General features: G+C 43.4%; 2 protein-coding genes across 4 annotated transcripts in view; one reads left to right on the top strand and one right to left on the bottom strand.

The window, feature by feature from the left end:
• Positions 1-3,768, top strand: part of C11H16orf70 (chromosome 11 C16orf70 homolog) — a 37,105-nt gene extending 33,337 nt beyond the window's left edge. For 2 of the 3 annotated variants that reach the window (XM_030457790.1, XM_030457789.1), the window contains exons 16-19: positions 393-465; positions 1,680-1,765; positions 2,043-2,166; positions 3,502-3,768. In XM_030457790.1, coding sequence (XP_030313650.1) covers positions 393-465; positions 1,680-1,765; positions 2,043-2,127 — 244 coding nt within the window. In that variant the 3' untranslated portion in view covers positions 2,128-2,166; positions 3,502-3,768. Of the gene's footprint in view, positions 1-392; positions 466-1,679; positions 1,766-1,906; positions 2,167-3,501 lie in introns of those variants that run through there. The other variant, XM_030457791.1, reaches the window with a different exon arrangement.
• Positions 3,769-8,572: 4,804 nt separating this feature from the next.
• B3GNT9 (UDP-GlcNAc:betaGal beta-1,3-N-acetylglucosaminyltransferase 9) lies at positions 8,573-10,273 on the bottom strand. The gene has a single exon (XM_008492672.2). It carries the CDS (start codon positions 10,271-10,273, stop codon positions 9,029-9,031), a length of 1,245 nt encoding a protein of 414 aa, XP_008490894.2. The 3' UTR covers positions 8,573-9,028.
• Positions 10,274-19,382: the final 9,109 nt, after the last annotated feature.

Genomic DNA, 19,382 nt, shown 5'->3' with positions numbered 1-19,382 from the left:
TAAATTAATTGGGTAGAGACTGAGAAATAAAATAGATTGAAGAGCAGGAAAGGGTCCTGCATAAAAATAATTTATAATAAATTACATGATGCTTCTCTCTTCCTATGTATCTTCTTACTTTTAGGGTTCTTACTGTTCAAGTTCAGTGAAAGAGTTTTCCTGTAGAGGTCATTAGTAACTTTTTGATTACTTTGTCCCTGAGTATTAGTAGCAGCTCTGAGGTATCCTGTGGCTCAGTTGACATCTAGCATGACGTTAGATTTACTTTCTTTTGATGAAAGCCCATGATAAAGATGTCATAGTTACATGTTACTGAGTGGTTATTCTTACCTAAGAAGTTCCTGATTCTCACACATACATTAATTTTTTTTTTTTCTGTCTTTTCTGTTCAGGTCATCATCTCCAAATAACACTAACCCATTTGGGTCAACCTTTTGCTTTGGACTGCAACGAATGATCTTTGAGGTTAGGAGGAAAACTTCTATGGTTGTTCAAGCAAGAGAATATAAGGAGCTTACTATTGTTACTGCTGGCTTTTTCCCATTTCAAGGAAAGCCAGTGCTTGGGAGTGGTTATATTTTGAGATGGGCTGAAAAAGGCAGCTTTCCAATCTCTTCTCTAGGTTGAAACATTTGCATGTTTGAGGTTCATCTGAGGTTCAACACGGCCAAGTGCTGGGTCCTGCACTTTGGCCACAACAACCCCATGGGGAGCTCCAGGCTGGGGACAGAGTGACAGAAAGGGACCTGGGAGTCTGGATTGCCAGGAAGCTGAAGAGGAGCCAGCAGTGTGCCCAGGTGGCCAAGAAGGCCAATGGCATCCTGGGCTGGCTCAGGAACAGTGTGGCCAGCAGGTCCAGGGAAGGGATTCTGCCCCTGTGCTCAGCCCTGGGGAGGCAACAGCTTGAGTCCTGTGTCCAGTTCTGGGCCCCTCAGCTCAGGAAGGAGATTGAGGTGCTGGAGCAGGTCCAGAGAAGAGCAAGGAGGCTGTGAAGGGATCCAGCAGAATTGCTGTGAGGAAGGGCTGAGGGAGCTGGGGGTGTTGAGGCTGGAGAAGAGGAGGCTCAGGGGAGACCTCATCACTCTCTCCAACTCCCTGAAAGGAGGTTGGAGCCAGAGGGGGTTGGGCTCTTTTCCCAGGCAACTCTCAGCAAGACAAGAGGGCAGGGTCTCAAGTTGTGCCAGGGGAGGTTTAGGTTGGAGATGAGAAAGAATTTCTTTCTGGAGAGGGTGATCAGGCATTGGAATGGGCTGCCCAGGGAAGGAGTGGATTCTCCATGTCTGGAGATCTTTCCAAAGAGCCTGGATGTGGCACTGAGTGCCATGGGCTTGGGAACCATGGGGGGGAGTGGATCAAGGGTTGGACTTGATGAGCTCTGAGGTCCCTTCCAACCCAGCCCGTTCTGTGATTCTATGTTAAAGCTGGGATTTCAAGTTTGCCACCTAGAGTTCACGCTTGCAGGAGATGCAGCTCTGACTAGTGGTGGAGCATGCTTGTATTTAAATATGTCATGGAAAACTAGAGAGAGCTTTTGGTAACCAGCCAAGAGCTTGTTGCTTTCTTTTTGTTGGAATTTTTTTATTTTCAGGCCGGTCAGTTCCATATTTACTATTTTCTTCTGCGTTCCTGTTTACATCCAGCTCTTTTAATTTCCCTTTTCCCCTGCTGTCCTTTTACAGGTGATGCAGAATAATCACATAGCTTCTGTTACCCTGTATGGCCCGACGAGGCCCAGCAGCCAGTTGAGAACATCAGACCTTCCCCAGTGAGCATCCCCTGCAGAGTCAGCTAATCTCAATGCTACAATATTAGTACAGCGTGCCTTGATTTGCTGCCACTTATAATACGGAAAGCACGTTATGATTTGATTTCATTTTTTTATTTTATTTTTTTATTTTTCAATAAGCCTTTCCACCCAGGAGTGGTGTGGAGGGGGAATTCTCTCAACCCTTCATCATGGGGCATGGAACTGGTGATGGAGGAAAGCAGCTTAGGTGCCTGTGCCGTCATTTATTCCTCTCTGTTGCCCTCATCCTATGCAGCACAGACCTGAATAGACTGTCCTGCCCTTCTCAGCTTGCAGAAGGGGGAAATGGAAGAGGGGCACATAAGGACTGCAAGAGTTAGAAGCACAAACTTTCTGAGCCTTGGAGCATCTGGAAGCAGGTATTGATTTTAGTCTGTTTGTGTTACTGTATCGATGTGGTGGTCACATTTAAGAAAAACGTGTGTGTGTATATATATAGATATAAACACATCGGTATTTCTGTGGCTTAGGACATTGTACCAAGTGTGACAAGGATGTATATATGTCCATGATTTCAGGCACCACATCTTCGTGTAACTTTAAACCAAGCAAGTAGCATGTGCATAATACTTGGTTGTAACATTTGCACTACATACACTTTAATTACTTGATAAACATTTATCTTCACTGAGGAGCATCTGTGTACTGGATGTGAGTGGGGTGTGATGGTTATTTAATGTACGCTGCACATAAAGCTTATTTATACAGTGGATCAAATTTATCCACCTTCCTGCACTAATATGTACTTGATATGCTGAAACAATTTTTTTCTGCCATGGCTGGTTTACTAATTTTTTTCATATGCAGTTTCAAAAAAAAAAAAAAAGAAAAAAGAAAAAAAAAATTCTCAAAGAGGTTGTTTCTATGATTGAATTATGTTTTAGTGAAAAGGGTTTGATACAATTTTTCATAATACAGAAAAATTTAATGATGAAATAGCATAGCCTCATTTGCCTCTAGTCCCAAATCCTTGATTCCTGAGAGGAAGAAAAGTTGTGTATATAGTGGGGTCCCTGAAAGAAATTCCCAAGCTCTGCCGTCACCAGGAGAACCTTTTCTGTAACTTTTGATGTATGATTTTAATTTATGCCAAAGGTTTAGCCAAAGACATCCTTAGTGTAGTTTCACCATTTCTGTACATATAGGCTAACTGCACACCCCACCCCAGCAGACAGGATATAGGCTTCTTTCTAGTTGGGAGATGCTGCTCATGACATTTTATCCCAGGAGGATACTTTAGGTTTCTAGTTCTCTTACCAGTCTTGTTTGGGGGAAATAGGTGGTCTGTCTTTGAAATATTGAACCCTTTTTAAAAATGGACAAGAGAAATGTATAATTTTATCCCATTTTTAATATTTTGGTGTAGCAACTTGTGATACATAGATGACGATTTTGTGAGTTTTACTATGTGTGTACAGATTTTGTAAATATGACATTTTTGTAATTTTAACTCCATGTACAGTGTAATCCTGTATAGTTTATCAATGAGTGAGAGATAGGAAATCGAATGTTAACTGAAGTTTTGGATCCTGGACCAGTAGCAGGGATAAATGTGGTGTGAGTGTGAGATGTTCTTTGCCATTTAGTCTTCCTGTAAACTGTGATACTCTAAACTGTTTTGCTAAAACAAACAAAAACACCCCCTGGAGAATCTAATGGATAAGGAAAAAGTTACTGTTTACCTTTATCCCTAGGTGTCACTCCTGTTGAATCCCCTGTTCAATCTGTGCTGTCTCCTGTGATCATTGCTTGCTAAGAAAATTCTATGCCTCAACCTTCCTTTTGTTTCCTCTCTAATTTTAATTTCATTTTATGGAACCCTTCTGTAAATTAAATGGAATAATAATGAGCATGTACACTGAAAGAAAAATAAAATGAGACTCTCAGTTACATTTTTGTGTTAAATACAGTTGCTGGGTGTTTTTGTAATAAAATCATGGATGTTTTTGCTTTTTTTCTTATCAGTTAGTTCTTTTATTTTACTGTCTTTTAGATATTCAGTTTTAAGTAGCTGAGTAGTCTTCCTTCTCCACAACTGATGCAGTTTGTTCTCTGAAGAAATAGTACAGAAAATAACACAGCTTGCAGTGTGTTTCTGCGTAGATACATGAAAGCATGTTATGAATTGTTGCCCTGAAGTGGAGAAGGAGAGTCTTATATATAACATAAGGTAAATAAGGTAAATAACACTGTGGCTTATGTATTGTGTTCAAAAATGCAATTGATACACTTGTATCAGCCTTTGGGTGTCATTAAAACTGATCAAGCCTCACAGAGCTCCAAGATCGCACAACGGAATGGAAAAAATGCCTCCACTAAAAGAATCAAACGTGCATTCTGATCCTGCTTTCTTGTGCCCTGAGGAACTTCAGTAGAAAAGGACCCTGCAGTAGTTTAGAGGTTATGCAAGGCACAAGGAATGGGAAATATCTGTTTCCATTCCCATTTCCTCTGCACTGGCTGCATGATGTAGGGGAGAGCACTTGGCTCTGACTTCTCTAGCATTCCTCAGTCTTGGAATATAAAATGGCCTTGCATAGTGTTTTGCTCACTGTGTTCTTGGGGAATTTTATCATCTTGGGATTGAGATGGTGTGCATGCTTGTGCTTGTTACTGTGACAGCTGTCCTGCTAATCATTCAAATTAACTTAAATTCTCTTCTAGTAAAGGCTTCAGATTAGCTACAGGAGGAGATAAATAATTGATTGGGACCATTTGAGTGATGGTTGTGCAGGTGATACCAATATCTTGCTCTCAAGCACTTTGAATTGAAATTCTTCAAACCTGTGAGGTCAGGACTGCTGTAGCATGCACCTCCAGGCTTAGGACAGGATCTCAGCAGCTCACCAAAGGTATTTAATAACTTCAGTGACTGCTGAAGTGAACTTCATGTTCACTTGTAAGACTCCAGTGAGTCAAAACAACTGAAACAGTCAGCATCATGAAATCTGCTCTCTTAGCAGCCAATATACTTCTTTAGCTCAGTCCCTCCTGGTTTTGCAGGGAATACAGGGAGGGTTTGGGCTGAACTGAAATCTCATATTCTCCACCTGTATGAGTTTTAGTTATAGTTGTGAAAGTCACTGCTCAAATGTTTCATCTGCCAAATCTCATATCCAAGGCTTTTTGTTTTGTTTCTGAGGATGTGTATTTTTCCACCAGGTTGAAATCATTCCTTTTCATGATTTAGGAACACTTGACTGCTTGAAACTGAGGGGAAGGTAAGCTGGAGTTTGCAGTGTAGGTAGTTTATTGTGGTATAACATACTGTTGTAATAGTAATTTTGTTCTGGACTAGACTGTGAAGTTTCAACATAGCCCTTTCTGATTTATCCTGTAATTAATTTCCTTTTAAATATTATCAGTTTGGTCATTTCCAAGTACTGCTTATTGTAATTTGTAGGCAATTTTTAAGTGCCTTAATGTTTGTTATGTACTCTACATACTTCACTTAGTGCATAAATTTAATTCCAATATTAATAACCTTCAGAGATACATTTATTTCAAATACCAATCACACACACACACACAAAAAAAGCTCAGCATGATTATGCAGTGTGCAGTCTAATCAAGTAAGTTCTTAAAACAGCCTAAATTACTGTTCACTTTTCACCTCCACTGGTCTCTTAGTAGAAAAATGAAGCCCTGAAATCCCAAGTTTGTCCTGTTTTTCTCTGTTACACATATAAATAAGGATGGTACTAAGATTGTTCCACCTTTTTTTTCTGCTTCTGTGCCCACGGTGAGTGTTTGTCTTAATATCACAGCTTTTTTCTCAGCAGCCAGACTTGGGTTTCTGAGTCAGATGGACTTTTTACTGGTTTTGAAGAACATCAGCAGAGTTAGTAGCATTGTTAGGGAGATGTGGTGGGCTAATTTTCAGGGCTGCAACTCCAGCTGGAAGGTTTGGAATACACTTCCCCCTGACACTCCTCTCAGTCTTTCAGAGAATGTTCCCAGTGCCAAGATTTAGTGAGGGTTTTCTGAACTGTTCAATTATTTCGTGCTGTTGGGGTTTGCTTCTGAGAACCTGCTGTAGAAGAATGAAGAAAACACTCAGTTGGGTCAGGGATGTCTTTGGCTTTTTTTTTTTTATGATATCAGTCAGCTGTGGCCTCAGCAAATGCTGGGTTATTCAATACCAGTTTGTGTGTTCAGAGATGGATTTGGAGGTGCTGAATGTGAGGTTTGAGCCAGTTCTGCTCCTTCGAATGATCAAATCTGGCTACTTAGGTACAGTAAGAGTAGAATTTGTGTGTGGATCCGTGGAATTCAGTAAAATTGTCCTTCTGCGTTAGTTTCAGGTGTTTGGCTGTCTTGAGGAAGTCTGCTTGCTTTCCTTGCTACTGGTGGAACCAACTCAGGATGGTTTATGTTTTCTTTTCTCATCGTGGCCATGGAAAACACTTCCAAGCAAGGCTTTGTCACCAAATCCTACCAGGTGCATTAACTCAATGGTTTAACAGGTTAACTCAACCTATTAAAACCTGCCCAGAATTCAGAAAGTGGAGAGGTTTGGTTCTCTCTGAGCCAGAAAAGTTGATGGAAAACTTCTGCCAGTTCTCATACACACCCTGAGTTCTAAGATTTTCTGAAAAGTCCCCTGCTTTTTAGGGAACAATCTCTAATTTGGGTGAAGTGGAAAACTTTTTTTTTGCTGTAGTAGTAAGAATTTTCCTTAATTGCAGGAGGTGCAGCCCTGCCCTTCAGCATTTCCCCAGTGCTTGAACTTCCAGCTCAAGTGCAGATGGCAGCTTGTAAAATGAGGTCAAATGGGCTACAGAGGCTGATGAATAAAAGCAGATGGATCTTACATTAATAAATACTAGATTTCATATTCCTTAGTTAAAATAAATCAGCTATTCCATAGACTTAAGAGAACAGAATAACCAATTGGCTGTGGTTCTGTTTCTGCTAGACATCAGGGTTTGTCCTTGTACAGGTGGATGGTGAACAACAACTTTGATCTGGGACAGAATGCTTTAATTAATGCTCTATCGTGGGTAGATTGCAGATCTGAACACGTTATAGAGGAATGAGCCAATCTCTGCATTTCCAAGCTTAAAAGGAATAAATTAATAAGGACTGCTGAACCTGACTGCCTTGTAGGAAATCATAAGGTAAGCTGTGTTTGGTTTTCTGCTATTTCCATTATGTTAAGTCCAGCATAAAGAAAGATTTACTAAATTATCCAAAATAATGAATAATGTATTTTTCTTGATGCATTTCATGATGATGTATTTTTCATGAAAAAATGTGGTGTTAGTCTTAGGATATGTGTCCAGTTGTACTTGACAGACTTACTCTGACAACCAGAGGCACATCTGCATGCTTTTTAAATGACAGTATAGATAATTTCCCAGACTGTAAAATAACCCCAGGTAATACATTTCTGTACAAGCTCACAAATACATAGACACCACCCATGAACAAGGTGGTTCATTTCCCCACCCTACAGAGCTCCTCCAGTTCTCGTGAGCATTTTGTATTTTAGGATTACACCCTGCAAATATCCCAAATCAGCAGAAGGTCTTCTGAATGCTGAAAATGCATTTTTCTAAGGTTTAAACTCCAGTGATAAAGATAACATGGAAGAGTGTTGCTTATAGTCTACCAATAGCCTGAATTACTGCTGGGTGGGGAGAAGTTTGTACACAGATAGAGTTCAGCTGCACTGCAGGTTCTGTTTAAGGGAAAAGAAGTTCTTGGACATTTATGGCTGACTGTAGTGCCCTTTGAATCTGTGTGTCTGTATCCTCCTGATGGCATCAGGGGTTCACTGATGGGTAGGAGTTCTGTTGAGGGTCAATTGCAAAAAAAAAAAAAGACAGTATCAGAGGTGAATTTAGGCTCTCTGCCCCAGGAATTTCATAGGTTTTAACCCTCATTTAGAGGAATCCTTGTTTGATGTCCAAGGAAAACATATTCTTTTAAGGCAGTCTGCTTCTGGAAAAAAGAAAATGCTTCAAAGTACTTGCTGTTCTTTGAAAAACAAGGCAATCCAGTGCTCTTGTCTGATGCTTAAAATAGGAAGTCACAGACTGAAAACTGGAAAGCCCAGAAGCAAGTTTGCTGGGTGATTTTTCTCCTTTGCAATAAATTTAGGAAGGCTTTTATTCCAAATCCCTTTTGTCTGAAGACTACTTCTTCCTTTCACATGGCACAAAAAAATACAAAAAGTCTTGGCTGCTCTTTGCCAAGCAAGAGCATTGAGGTCCAGAGAAAGCAGCCCAACCCATTGTCAAGTTTTCCTTTGATCTGAAGAAGCTCCCAGCTGTGATGCAAGCAGCAGCTCTGTGTGGTTTTACCCTCCCAAGCAAAAGTCAAAGGATGGCCCTAGATGCAAACCTGAAGATCTGGATTAGATGGTGGAGAGATCAGATTGGAGGACTCTGGGTTTTCACTGAGTGCCAGAGTTCATGGAAGTGCCAAAAATTGATCCCTGGGACTAAATATTCCTTGAGTCCTGACAGTAATAGAGGAACTGTTTGAACTCAGGACTTGCTATAAATATTGAAAAATCAAGACTCAGAGGGATCAACTCCAAGTTCTTCTTGGACTTTCTTTGAAGGGCCTTTGGAAGTCTGCTGCTTCCCAGTTGTCTACTTGTCCTTTGCTTAACCAGTGACACCAGCATCAGCCTCCCATTTGTTTTCTTCTTGTCCATCCTATCTGGAACATTCAGGACCTCATTTTAATAACTGCTTGTTGCTCTTCTCCTCTTATGAGGCCTACAGAAAGCCAACCAGGCAGCAGTGACTTGATTTCCTTTACTTGTTGTAGTTTGGTAATTTTCTTGGTGAGTCAAAGCCAAGGTAAGAATGTGACAATGATCCCTCTGTTTCTTCTCTTATTCTCTGTTTTCTTTCATTTCTCACATTTCTAACAATGCTGAAAATCTCCCAGGACTGCATTTTGCAACGTGCCTTTACACACTTGGCCCACTAAGCACTACTATAAATCTAATAAATAAGAATAAATTAAAGATACTGTTGTGAATATTTGGATTCATTAATGGAAGAAGGACCTACAGGTTATGTGTGTGCAAATGTAGAATTCTGGCAAATTCCTGCAATAGTTTCTCACCTTCTCTTAACAAGACAGTAAATAAGATTAGCTAAATTAGTCTGCTTCTGAAGTTGGTTCATTTGGCTGCTGCACCAGTTCCAGATTTCCTTTCTCACCTGGTTTGTAACATGTTCCTGCTCCAGTCTGCCTGCATTATCTGAGGGGTGATGCTTGAGTTGTTATTTGAGCTTTTTTCTTCCATTGGAAAGGCTTCTTCACCTGCTTCTTCTGAGTACAGGAAAGGTGTGGGCTGTGGAGCAGGTTCCACATTATCCAGATCTCAGCAACCTTTAGACTGTGAACTACCATGAGATCTTTGTAAAAACAAGGGTCAAATGTCTGTAGGTGTGGGGCAGCAGCAGATCTAACAATGCCAAAAGTCTTGAACCCTTCATGCGAAACGGGTTTGAGGTTGATTCTCTGCAAGCACATGCCCAAAAAGACATCATCAATGGGGAAGAGTTCTACCTCTCTGCAAGCCCTGGAGAGCTTCCTCATGGTGGAGCTTGACAGCAAAAATCCCCCTCCTCCTGCATAGGCTGGGTAGATGCTAAGCCCATACATGGTCTCTGGGATGTAGTATTTGCTCTTTGGGACACGGATGGGGTGGGCGTTGTAGATGATGTCCCCAACAAACAGGTCCTCAGTGGGGTCGTGTCTCTCAAGGAACTCAACAATGTTCTCAATGTTGACAAAAACATCAGCATCACCTTTAAAAATAAACTCGACGTTGTGGCAGAATTCAGCTGCCCAGTTGAGGAAGTGGATCTCCTTCAAGGTCAGATTGAAGAAAGTGTCCATGAAGTCCCAGAGTAAAACGTCCCGGTACATCTGACTTTCCTGCTGGATCAGGGTCTCCCATGACCCCAGCTCTGTCCTATTCTTTAGTGTTCCCAGGAGGAACACTCGCTGGATCTGCTTTCCATTCACCAGCCCCTCTCTGCCCCAAGTTTTCCGGACAATCTCACGTCTGTCAAAGTCTTCAACCACTGATTTTATAGCAATGAGCAGAAAAGGACCTCCAGGGGTTCTCCTGCATTTCTTGGGCTGGTTAATGAGGAGACTGAAGTTCCTGTTATCCTTGTTGAGGAGATATTGCTTGAAGTTGAAGGCAAAAGTGGTGAACGGGGGTGGAGTTGGGGTTTGGACCCTACTGGTGGCCACTTCTGTCTGCCTGACACTGGATGTTCCTTGGGGTCTGGGTACCTCTGCTGGCATCAGTCTCCAAGGAGGAGCTTGGTGGTCAGAAAATATTTTTGGTGTTGCTGAAGGCTTCTTCTGTCTCTGTTCTTTGTTTCCTGCTGGGACTAAATATTCCAGCTGGGAGTAGAGCAAAAAGCAAAGTGCTACCAGCAGGAAGAGGGTACAGATGGCATCCCCTTTGAGATGAACTCTCATTGTCTCAGGGTGGTTCTGAGGCTGTTAAAAGCTATGTTTGAGCTGCCTGGCACCAATGTTCATCTGTAAATAAACACAGGGTGTCAGCAAGGACCACTTGGCAGCTTTGAAGCATGCAGGCAAGGCTAACTCAAACACCATGAAGAAAAAAACCTGACAGCAACAGGAATTGGACTCATACAGATACAGAGACACTTTAAGGAACTTGCCAAAAGGCACCAGGGCTTGCAAACCTGACACTGATCTGGGTGAGTTAAGTCACCAAGCTGTCATCCTCCTGAGAACAACTCCTGAAGAACAAGGTGGAATCAGCCCTTCCTCCCACAACCCCTCTTTTTGACACATCAGAGATTTCACGGCATCAGGGGAAAAAAAAAAAGGTGGAAAATGATGAACCATGCCACTCTTTTTAGATATTTTTTTTTCTAACTTGGTTTTCTAACTGTTTCTTGCTGCTCTTACCCCTTTTGAGTGGAAAGGAGGAGGTGCAGAGCTGGCAGCATGTTGGTGACATTTCCCTACACACAGAGCCAGCTCTTGCACACCAAGATTTGTGCCTTCAAAATGAATACTTTAGGCACAAGGCTGGATGCACACAGGGCTCTTTTGCTGCCAGTAATCTTTATAAAATATTAAAGTATTATACATATCTTCCATTAATAAGGTCAAAGAGATTCGGGTGTTTTGCTTCTACCAAATCACCCAAACTAGAAAGCAAGAGGTGGGCAAATGAATCCCAATACACAGAATCCTGGTATTGAGGATGTTTTACTCAAGTTTGAGAGATGATGTTGCCTTTTGAAATGCAAGATTTGATTCCTCACTTACACTTTTCCTGGAGATGATCTGCCTCATTTGATCTGTTTGTCAACTGCAACAAAAAAACAACCAAAAAAAATTAAAATTAGAGTATTGAATGAGTTGTAAGGAGACAGAAGGCAGCATGTAACCACAGTTCAGAGAAAGAGCTGCCCAAGTTTCTGAAGCTGCAGCAAAGGCAGGTCCTCTTATCCCTGCCCTTTCTCCCAGCAGCTCAGCAAACTGAGCTGAACAGAGAGGACCTGGCAGTTGCTCCAAGTCCTGAAAGTTGAGTTCTACTCAAAAATTATTCCCTGAGTGAGCAGAATTTTTCTTATATCAGCCACTGCTGCTGTTGTGTGCATGCAGTGCACAGCTCTGTCTTGCCAGTGATGTCTTAGCAGAAGCTATATTTGTGTGCTGTCTTGGTCACCTTGAAAAAGAGAAAAGATCCTGACAGGATTAACTCCTGTAAGGAGAGTGGATCAGGCCAAGCTGTTTGTGTAAAGAAGTGAACAAAGCAGCTGAGACAACGGGATTAACTTCTGTCTTGGAGAAGTTGGATAATTAGGAGACACTGGGGGAGTGCAAACACCTGCACGGAAGACAGGATGAGGCTGCCATAGCCAGCAGATAAGGGGAAGATAATTGCAAAGGTCCAATTATCCTCTATAACAAGAGGATGAAGTCATCGAAAGCAAGAAAGGTAAGTTCAACCCTGAGGAAGACTTCGTTACTTCATCTGAAGACCCCCAAAGACCCCGAGACATATCCCCAAAAAGATGACTCCGCCCAGACTCCGCCTGTTATGTATATGTATGTCAGGATGGTGTAACCTCCCCTTTTAATGTATAAATATCCTAACCCTTTCCCTTAACCCTTGGAACTCTTTGTCCAGTGCGAGCTGGGGGTTCCCCAGATCCGAAAATAAAAACCTTTGCTGTTTAAAGACTCAAGATTTTGTCTCTAAACAGTTTTGCTGGCCTTTTTTGGCTTCAACCTTACCCCAAATGTCTTGCTTACAGGCTGCCTGCTTGGACATCAGTGACTTCACATAAGGAAAGCTTCTTAATGAAGGTTGAAAAGGTTGAAAAGAGAAGCCAGGGCTTTGCAGCTGCCTGCCCCATCTATTCCTGCAGCTGGGCCATCCCCAGATGGATGCTGTGCCTCCAGTCAAGCCCTGGAGCCACTTTGCTGACTCAAATACCACTTTGCTTGATAAGAATATCAATCAGCAAGATTGTGACTTAAAACAGGTCCCTCTTGAGGTCAGTGGCATCTCTTTTCAGCAAATACTTTATCACTCTGACAGACTGCAGCCGCCCCTCATTGTTCATTTACCCTCAGTTTTGGATCAGCCATAAAATTTATCTTTCCACAGCTCAAAATGAGACTGAGGAGTCTGGATTAGAAGTATTAGAATTGTGGCACAGCATTATCTCTGGACCATGTGGGATCAAGGCAATATTTACTATTTCAAGACCAGTAAAAAAGCACAATTAATAAGCCAGTTGATTTTATTATTTATTTTTTTTTTTGCCATCCCCTTTAAAATTCTTAGATGCCCATTCCCTGGACCTCATAATTTTAAAATACTTTGCTTTTTCATTACTGCTTAACTGCACCTCTAAGTTACTGTTGAAATGGAGAGTATTTCATCATTGTGTGGTATCAGCCATCTTTTTCTCGAGCACAGCTCCAGAATATTTACTGACCTCATTTGCTTTGTCTCCAGTATTTTAGCAAAAGACTTCTCTGAGCCTTGGTAAGGCTCTTTGTATTCCCAGTGGATTCCAAATCACTTCCTCCTTGCCCTGATGACCATGCTTTTTTTCCTCAGGCTGTTTTCTTGCCTCTAATTGCTGAAGTTTTCTCCACTTGTTGCTATTTTAAAACAATTTTTACTGTACTTTTCACTTCTCTGCTAGGCTACACAGATATTTGAACCAGCAAAACTTGGGGACTGGTATCAGGATTGTGGATTTTTTTTTTCCTGATCTTTCCTAAATGCTTGTTAAAATGCTTATAATAATCAGGAGCAGTTTATGCTTTTTCTGCCTGGTGAAACAGGCTTTTCTAATGCATAGAGGATATTAGTTTGCATCTTCCAGCTGTCATGTGCAAGATATCCTTGGGAAGTCCTGGTTGTGATGCTCTGCAGCACCCCACTGTGCTTCAGGTTTGTTCTAAATCATCATTTAATCTGCCAAGATATGGTTCTCAGCAGGATCTTCCTCATGTTGCCTTCAATAATTTTGAAAGGGAAGCTTCACGTGGTGAAAGGCTTGGTCTCACCCCACCCAGGACTTACTCCTGAATTGGACCTGCAAGTCTGTCCCTCTTCTGCCCATCGTCAGCAAGATTTTTTGCTTAGTGCTGTTGAGATACTGAAAAAAGGGACCCCCTCTTGAAAAACTCAGAAGAACTCAAATTGAGGTGTTTTTTCTCCTGATACAGATTATTGAGATGCTACAGAGCTCTGTGCGCGGGGGCTCCAGAGTGAGCAGGAGATGTGGAGTCCCTGGTGGGATGGATCATGATAATATTGGGATTTTTATGGATTTCCACTCAAGCTGTTCCTAAAGTCTCTTTCCCCACTGTAATAGATTTTTTTTAATCTTTTCCTATGCAAAAGTTTGATCTTACTTCAGCTGCCAGGCTCCAGATAGTAATTAAGGAGCTGGATGAAGGTTCTGGCTCTTTTCTGTGTTTAATTACATCAGCAAGGGTTTGGAATATAATGTGTGTGTCATGAAACTTGTAATTTCCATGATTTACAGATTTATCCTGCCAGCATCTCAGAATCTGGCAATAAATTCCCTTGGAATAGCCAAGAAAATCACTGGCTTGTTACAAGCCTGGGCTAATAGCCCAAATTTTCTTCTGTCTTTCCATTTATTGAAAGAATCTGAAACAGCAGTTTCCATGCTGGAATAAACCAGTTCAGTGCTGAATAAAGACATCTCATTTTCAAAATAATTTCCCAGCTCTCAAAGTGATTCCTTGATTAATTGTAGAGATTTTGCAGTCTTTGTTATATATTTCCTTCTAACACTGCAAGCAATGTTAATGGACTGAGCTGGGCCTTAGGAAGAGGCTGAGATGTCCCAGATCCATGCATGAGGTGGCCACATGGGGACACCCAATGTAGGGAATGGGCTGGAAGGACCTGCATGGCCTGAGAGGCCACAAAATGCTTGAAATCTGGAAGGGGTTGGTGCTGGTGAGCATCCAGACAAGGAACCTGTGTGCTCAGGCCCAATCCTTTGCCTAGTTTTCATTTGAGAGGAGGATTCTGAAATGCAGCCAAGGAGTGCTGCAGGAAAAGCAGCTAAATTATGCTTTTTTTTTTTTTTTGTAATTACTAGTTCTTTATCAACAGTTGAATGATGTGAAGCCTTGAACTCATCCTAAAATGTCCTTCTTTTGCAGCAGCAGCTGACACTTCTCCATCACTTGGCATTTCTGGTCACATGGTGGGGCCCAGGTGGGGAAAAGCCTCTGGATCCTGTTCCTGAATTCAGTCAAGAAGCCTTGGTAATTGTGCTGCATTGCTTTGTGCCCTGAGGAGAGGTTATTCAGCCCATCAACCTCAGAAAAAGAAGCTGTGAAAGCAATGCCAGCTGAAAACCTTCTGCAAAAACATGGCAAGGTTTTGCTGCATGCTTGTCCCAGCCCAGCTTATGGGAGCATCCATCCCCAGCAAGCACTGGTGTGGGTTTTCCGTGGATCAACTTGCTGCCCCACTGCATGTGAAGCATTTTCAGTTTCCTCCTGGCTCTTCTCCCTGCTGAAGCTGAAGCTGCCACTGGTAGGTTTGGGCTGGGCACTGGAAGGGCTACACATGTGTGTGGGGCTAGGGTTGGTGATGGAGAATGAGTTCCCTGTTTCTCTATAAAATTAGATAAAGTGTTGGGAATCCAGCACCAGTGGGATTAATGAGTTATTTTGCAATCCTTAGGAGAACTTGGAAAATTCTGGGTGGTGGGAGTGCTTTGAAGAGATGCTTTAGGTTTTGGATCTTTGTTTTCATGTCATGTTGGTATTTCTTGTGAACAGTCACTGGGTTGTAACACCCAAGGCTGGAAGCTGAGCCCAGGGCTCTGGTGAGCAGCAGAGGGCTCTGCACCCATGGCCCTCTCCTGCCTCAATTCCAGCAAAGTCTTCTTTTTTTTTTTTTTTTTTTTTTTTTTAAATTGGTTGGAAACAGAAGTGCTGAGGTACGAACAGGCTGACTCCTGTTCTTACCTCTGCTGTCAGAGTGGTTCCAAAGAATGTTTATCAATATGGTGATAGATGCTTTATATATATAAATATAAATATATCTATAAAAGCATACCTTTTTTATATATAAACCTTGTTGACTCAACAGGAGTAAATCAGGAGATTACCCTGTTGCCTCCTTCTAATGCAGTTCAAGAACCCAACAGCAACCTTAGCTGTTTGGTAGCTAAGGTTGTTGGGATCAGCAACCTTAGCTGATCCTCCAGCTCAGACTGTGGAAAGTAGGTGTGTGCATGTTAGCTTTATCCCACCAGCCCAGGATGCTGACAGCAAGAAGTCTGCACTGCTGGAGGCTCTGGTGACCACATCATCCTAGCAACTCTCCCTTGATTCCATCCTCTGAGCCCCAGAGAGTCAGGAGAGAAACTGTTTGACTTCTGTGTCTGCAGCAGTTTAGTTTAAATGCACAGCTGGGCAGGCAGACATGATCCTGTTTGCTGCCAGCATCCCTAGTTTTTTCTCTTGTAGCTGCTTTGGGCTGCCAATCCTCTCCTGTACAAGCACCTGAAGTGAAGCACCACAGCCAAGGCTGCAAACTCTCAGCTTGTGCAGGTGAAATTTTTGTCTTCATTTTGCATTACACAGTTGTCTGGGCTCTTTGGGGGTACCCAGAGGGAGAGGTGTCAGCTTCCAGGTCTGGTCTAGTTCTGCCCCACGTACAAAAGCATTTGGGAAATAATTCAGGTTTAACTGTTTGAGCTGGTTTTGGAAAGTTTGGAGGGGAAAAAAAAAGGTCAGTGTGTTTGACCAGGGGAAGAGGCTCCTCTCCCCTCCCATCCATTCATTGGGTGTCATGTAACGAGTTTTAGGACTGCATAACAAAACCTCTTTTGGTTTTGTTAGTTTGGTTTGGTTTTCCCTGGACAAAGTCAATATATAAGTCATCAAAGTTTATGCTTCAAGCTGTTTTGGTGACTCCTCTGCATTATGGGGTGTTTGTGAAGAGGTGTCATTTGGAGCTCTAGGGTTCCATCTTTACTTCATTACAACCCTAGAGCTCTTCACAAACACCATTACATCCCTGTAATGGATGATTTGATCTTCTAGTGAAGCAGACAGGGCAGGCTGAAACACAAGAGATGCCCTTTTGCCCTTTAGCCCACAGGTTAGTGCAGAGCTCCAGAAAAATGAAGTAACAAAACAAACAACAAAACAACAACAGAAAAGTTTTGAGGTCTATAAAAGAACTGAGAATCTGCTGTAGGATTTAATTAGCTGAGTTTTGAAAGAAATTCTTCCAGGATATGGGATCATGAGCCAGATGAACACAGTGCAGAGGGGCAAAGGCTCAGGGTACTCATTCCCACAACATGGTGCTGCTCAGACACTGCTGGCCCAGGCCACTGCTGCATCCCTGCTCTGTTCCAGTGCCAGCATCACCAGGACACTGGCACTGCTGCTGTTAGCTGTGTCTCAGCACCTGGAGGCTAAAAGCTCCCTTGGTTGGACTGCTGCACAGAAATGCAGGCTCCATTCCAAAGACTGTTTCCAACTTTCCTATCTCAGCTGCTTTTCACTCCAGTGTAAACAAATGGATAAGCACAGAGTCCTTGTTTTATCTCTCTGTTTGCCCCAGTCCTGATGTAGGTGGTTTCATCAGCTTCTCAGCTGGATTGTCCTATTTTATTAGAGTTTCTCCTCATCTTCTCAGTGCCAGACACACCTTAAACAGCTGTTTGAAAATGGCTGCTCCTCCTGGCAGCTTTCACCCTGCTTGGGGAAGCTTTTTACACAAGATTTTTTTGAAGTAAACAAACTGAAATGCAGAGGAACTGCAAGAGTCCCAAGGCTGGAGGTGGCTGCTGTCTGCTGTCACATGCAGGGGTCCCAGGAAGGAACCTGGGAATGGGGAATGGAGTGGGACCATGGAAGTGGTTGTGCACTGAGCCTGCATGACTGTCCCCAGGACCTTGGGAATGCTGCCTGTCATCCTGAGACTGTCCCAATCACCTTGGGAACACTGCCTGTGATCCTGTGACTGTCCCCACACCTTGGAAACACTGCCTGTCATCCTGGGACTGTCCCCGGGACCTTGGGAACACTGCCTCTCATCCTGTGACTATCCCAATCACCTTGGGAACGCTGCCTGTCATCCTGTGACAGTCCCAATCACCTTGGGAATGCTGCCTGTTATCCTGGGACTGTCCCCATCACCTGGGGTACACTGCCTGTGGTCCTGTGACTGTCCCAATCACCTTGGGAACACTGCCTGTGATTCTGTGACTGTCCCCACACTTTGGGAATGCTGCCTGTCATCCTGTGACTGTCTCCAGGACCTTGGGAACACTGCCTATCATCCTGTGACTGTCCCCAGGACCTTGGAAACAGTGCCTGTCATCCTGTGAATGTCCCCACACCTGGGGACACTGCCTGTGATCCTCTGACTGTCCCCAGGACCTTGGGAACACTGCCTGTCATCCTGTGACTGCCCCCACCTCCTTGGGAACGCTGCCTGTGATCCTGTGACTGTCCCCATCACCTGGGGAACACTGCCTGTGATTCTGTGACTATCCCCAGGACCTTGGGAATGCTGCCTGTGACTGTCCGCATTTTCTCAGGAACGCTGGCTACCTGCACCATTCCTCCCATCATCCTGCAGATGTGGTGGTAAGTGATTTGTGCACATGTGGCATGGTTTGGGTGCAAAACAGGGTGTTAGTGTTACAGCACAGAGCTTTAGGGAAAAAAAAAAAAGAGGTTTAGTTTGGTTTTTTTTTACAGGGCTTTATGAAGAAATTGAGAGCCTTCAGTGAAATGGGTTACTGGAGCTTCATAGATCTTAGAACTGGAGATCTGGGAGATCTCAGAACTGGATCTATTTCAAAATTTAGGGGAAACTGAGGCAGAAAGCAATAGAATTTCTTTGGCAGCACTGTCAAGATATAGAAAACAAATTGCAAAAAAACCCTGAAGGCTTAGAGCTGAGGCAAACTACTTGTTCAGAGAAGACATTTGGTGCAGTCACTGCTTCAAACAAAAGTCTTTAGGCAGCTCTGCTGTGTTGGGGCAGGACATGGCATCAGGCAGTGCCCCCAGGGGACTGTCCTGCTACTTGTGTCACCATGGAGGGCCTCAGCAAAAGGGAAACTCCAAACTTAGAGCCACAGCTCTAAGGAGAGTGTTCAGCTGCCTTCCAGATAGGAGAAGGGAATGTGCAGTCAGTCACCCTCTGTAGGCTGAGCAGCCTGGGGAGGCACTTCCCTAAAATCCAGATGCAGGCTGGCGTGTAGGGGGGGGGTGAGTTTCAGAATCACAGAGAGTTCAGCAGGTTAATTCACACCAGGAGTGCTTTGGGGGAGACAGACCCCTCTGACACAGCTAAGCACAGGGGGAAAAACTTGCTCTCCCTCTCTCTTGCCAACATTTCTATGCCCTGGATGCAGGGGGAGGATAAAGCCTTGCAGGCTTGTGGAGGCTTGTTAAAAATCCCCGCTGAAACAGCTGCCCTCCTCTCCCAGCCCTCCCCAGACTGCTCAGCTCTTGGCTCCCAGACCCTCTTCTGATCTCATACAGAATTAGCCTGATGAGCCCCAAGCCAGCAGCTCCAGTTCCATGGACTCAATTGTTATACTCAGACCCCAGTAGGACAGGGAGTCCGTGCTGACTTGTTCCACGGATTTCAAGATGATCCCCAAGGCAGAAGTTTGTCAGAATTAGCCCAGAAGCTGTTAAAAAAAATAGTGTCAATAACTGCTCATTTCACCACGTTGGAGGGGTGAACTCTCCCTCTTAGGGACACTGAAGAGCTTGAAAGTTCCCAAATATTGCTGCGAGCACCCAAGAGTGTGGGGGATTCACGTCCTCTTCCTGCTGAGGAACAGCTTGGGAATGTTCCACCACTGGAACACAGTCATGGCTGGAAGAAACCCTGTCTTGCAGCACTGGAGGCATTCTCTAAAGAAGCCCCAAACATTTTCCTTTAAAAAACAACCTAAAACACACACAGAAGGGTCTTTGGAAAGTACAGTGTAAAGCAGAGACAGCAGAGCCAGAGCCTGCAGCCTGTGTTAGCGATCACCATCCAGAT

The sequence above is a fragment of the Calypte anna genome, chromosome 11 (assembly GCF_003957555.1).
Source record: "Calypte anna isolate BGI_N300 chromosome 11, bCalAnn1_v1.p, whole genome shotgun sequence".
Classification (NCBI taxonomy): Eukaryota; Metazoa; Chordata; class Aves; order Apodiformes; family Trochilidae; genus Calypte; species Calypte anna.
Note: the sequence above shows the minus strand (reverse complement) of the source record. Positions and strands in the feature narration are given on the sequence as shown.

Excerpts from the sequence above, each read along its gene's own strand:
- B3GNT9 (XM_008492672.2), bottom strand. The coding sequence starts at position 10,273 with ATGAGAGTTCATCTCAAAGGGGATGCCATCTGTACCCTCTTCCTGCTG.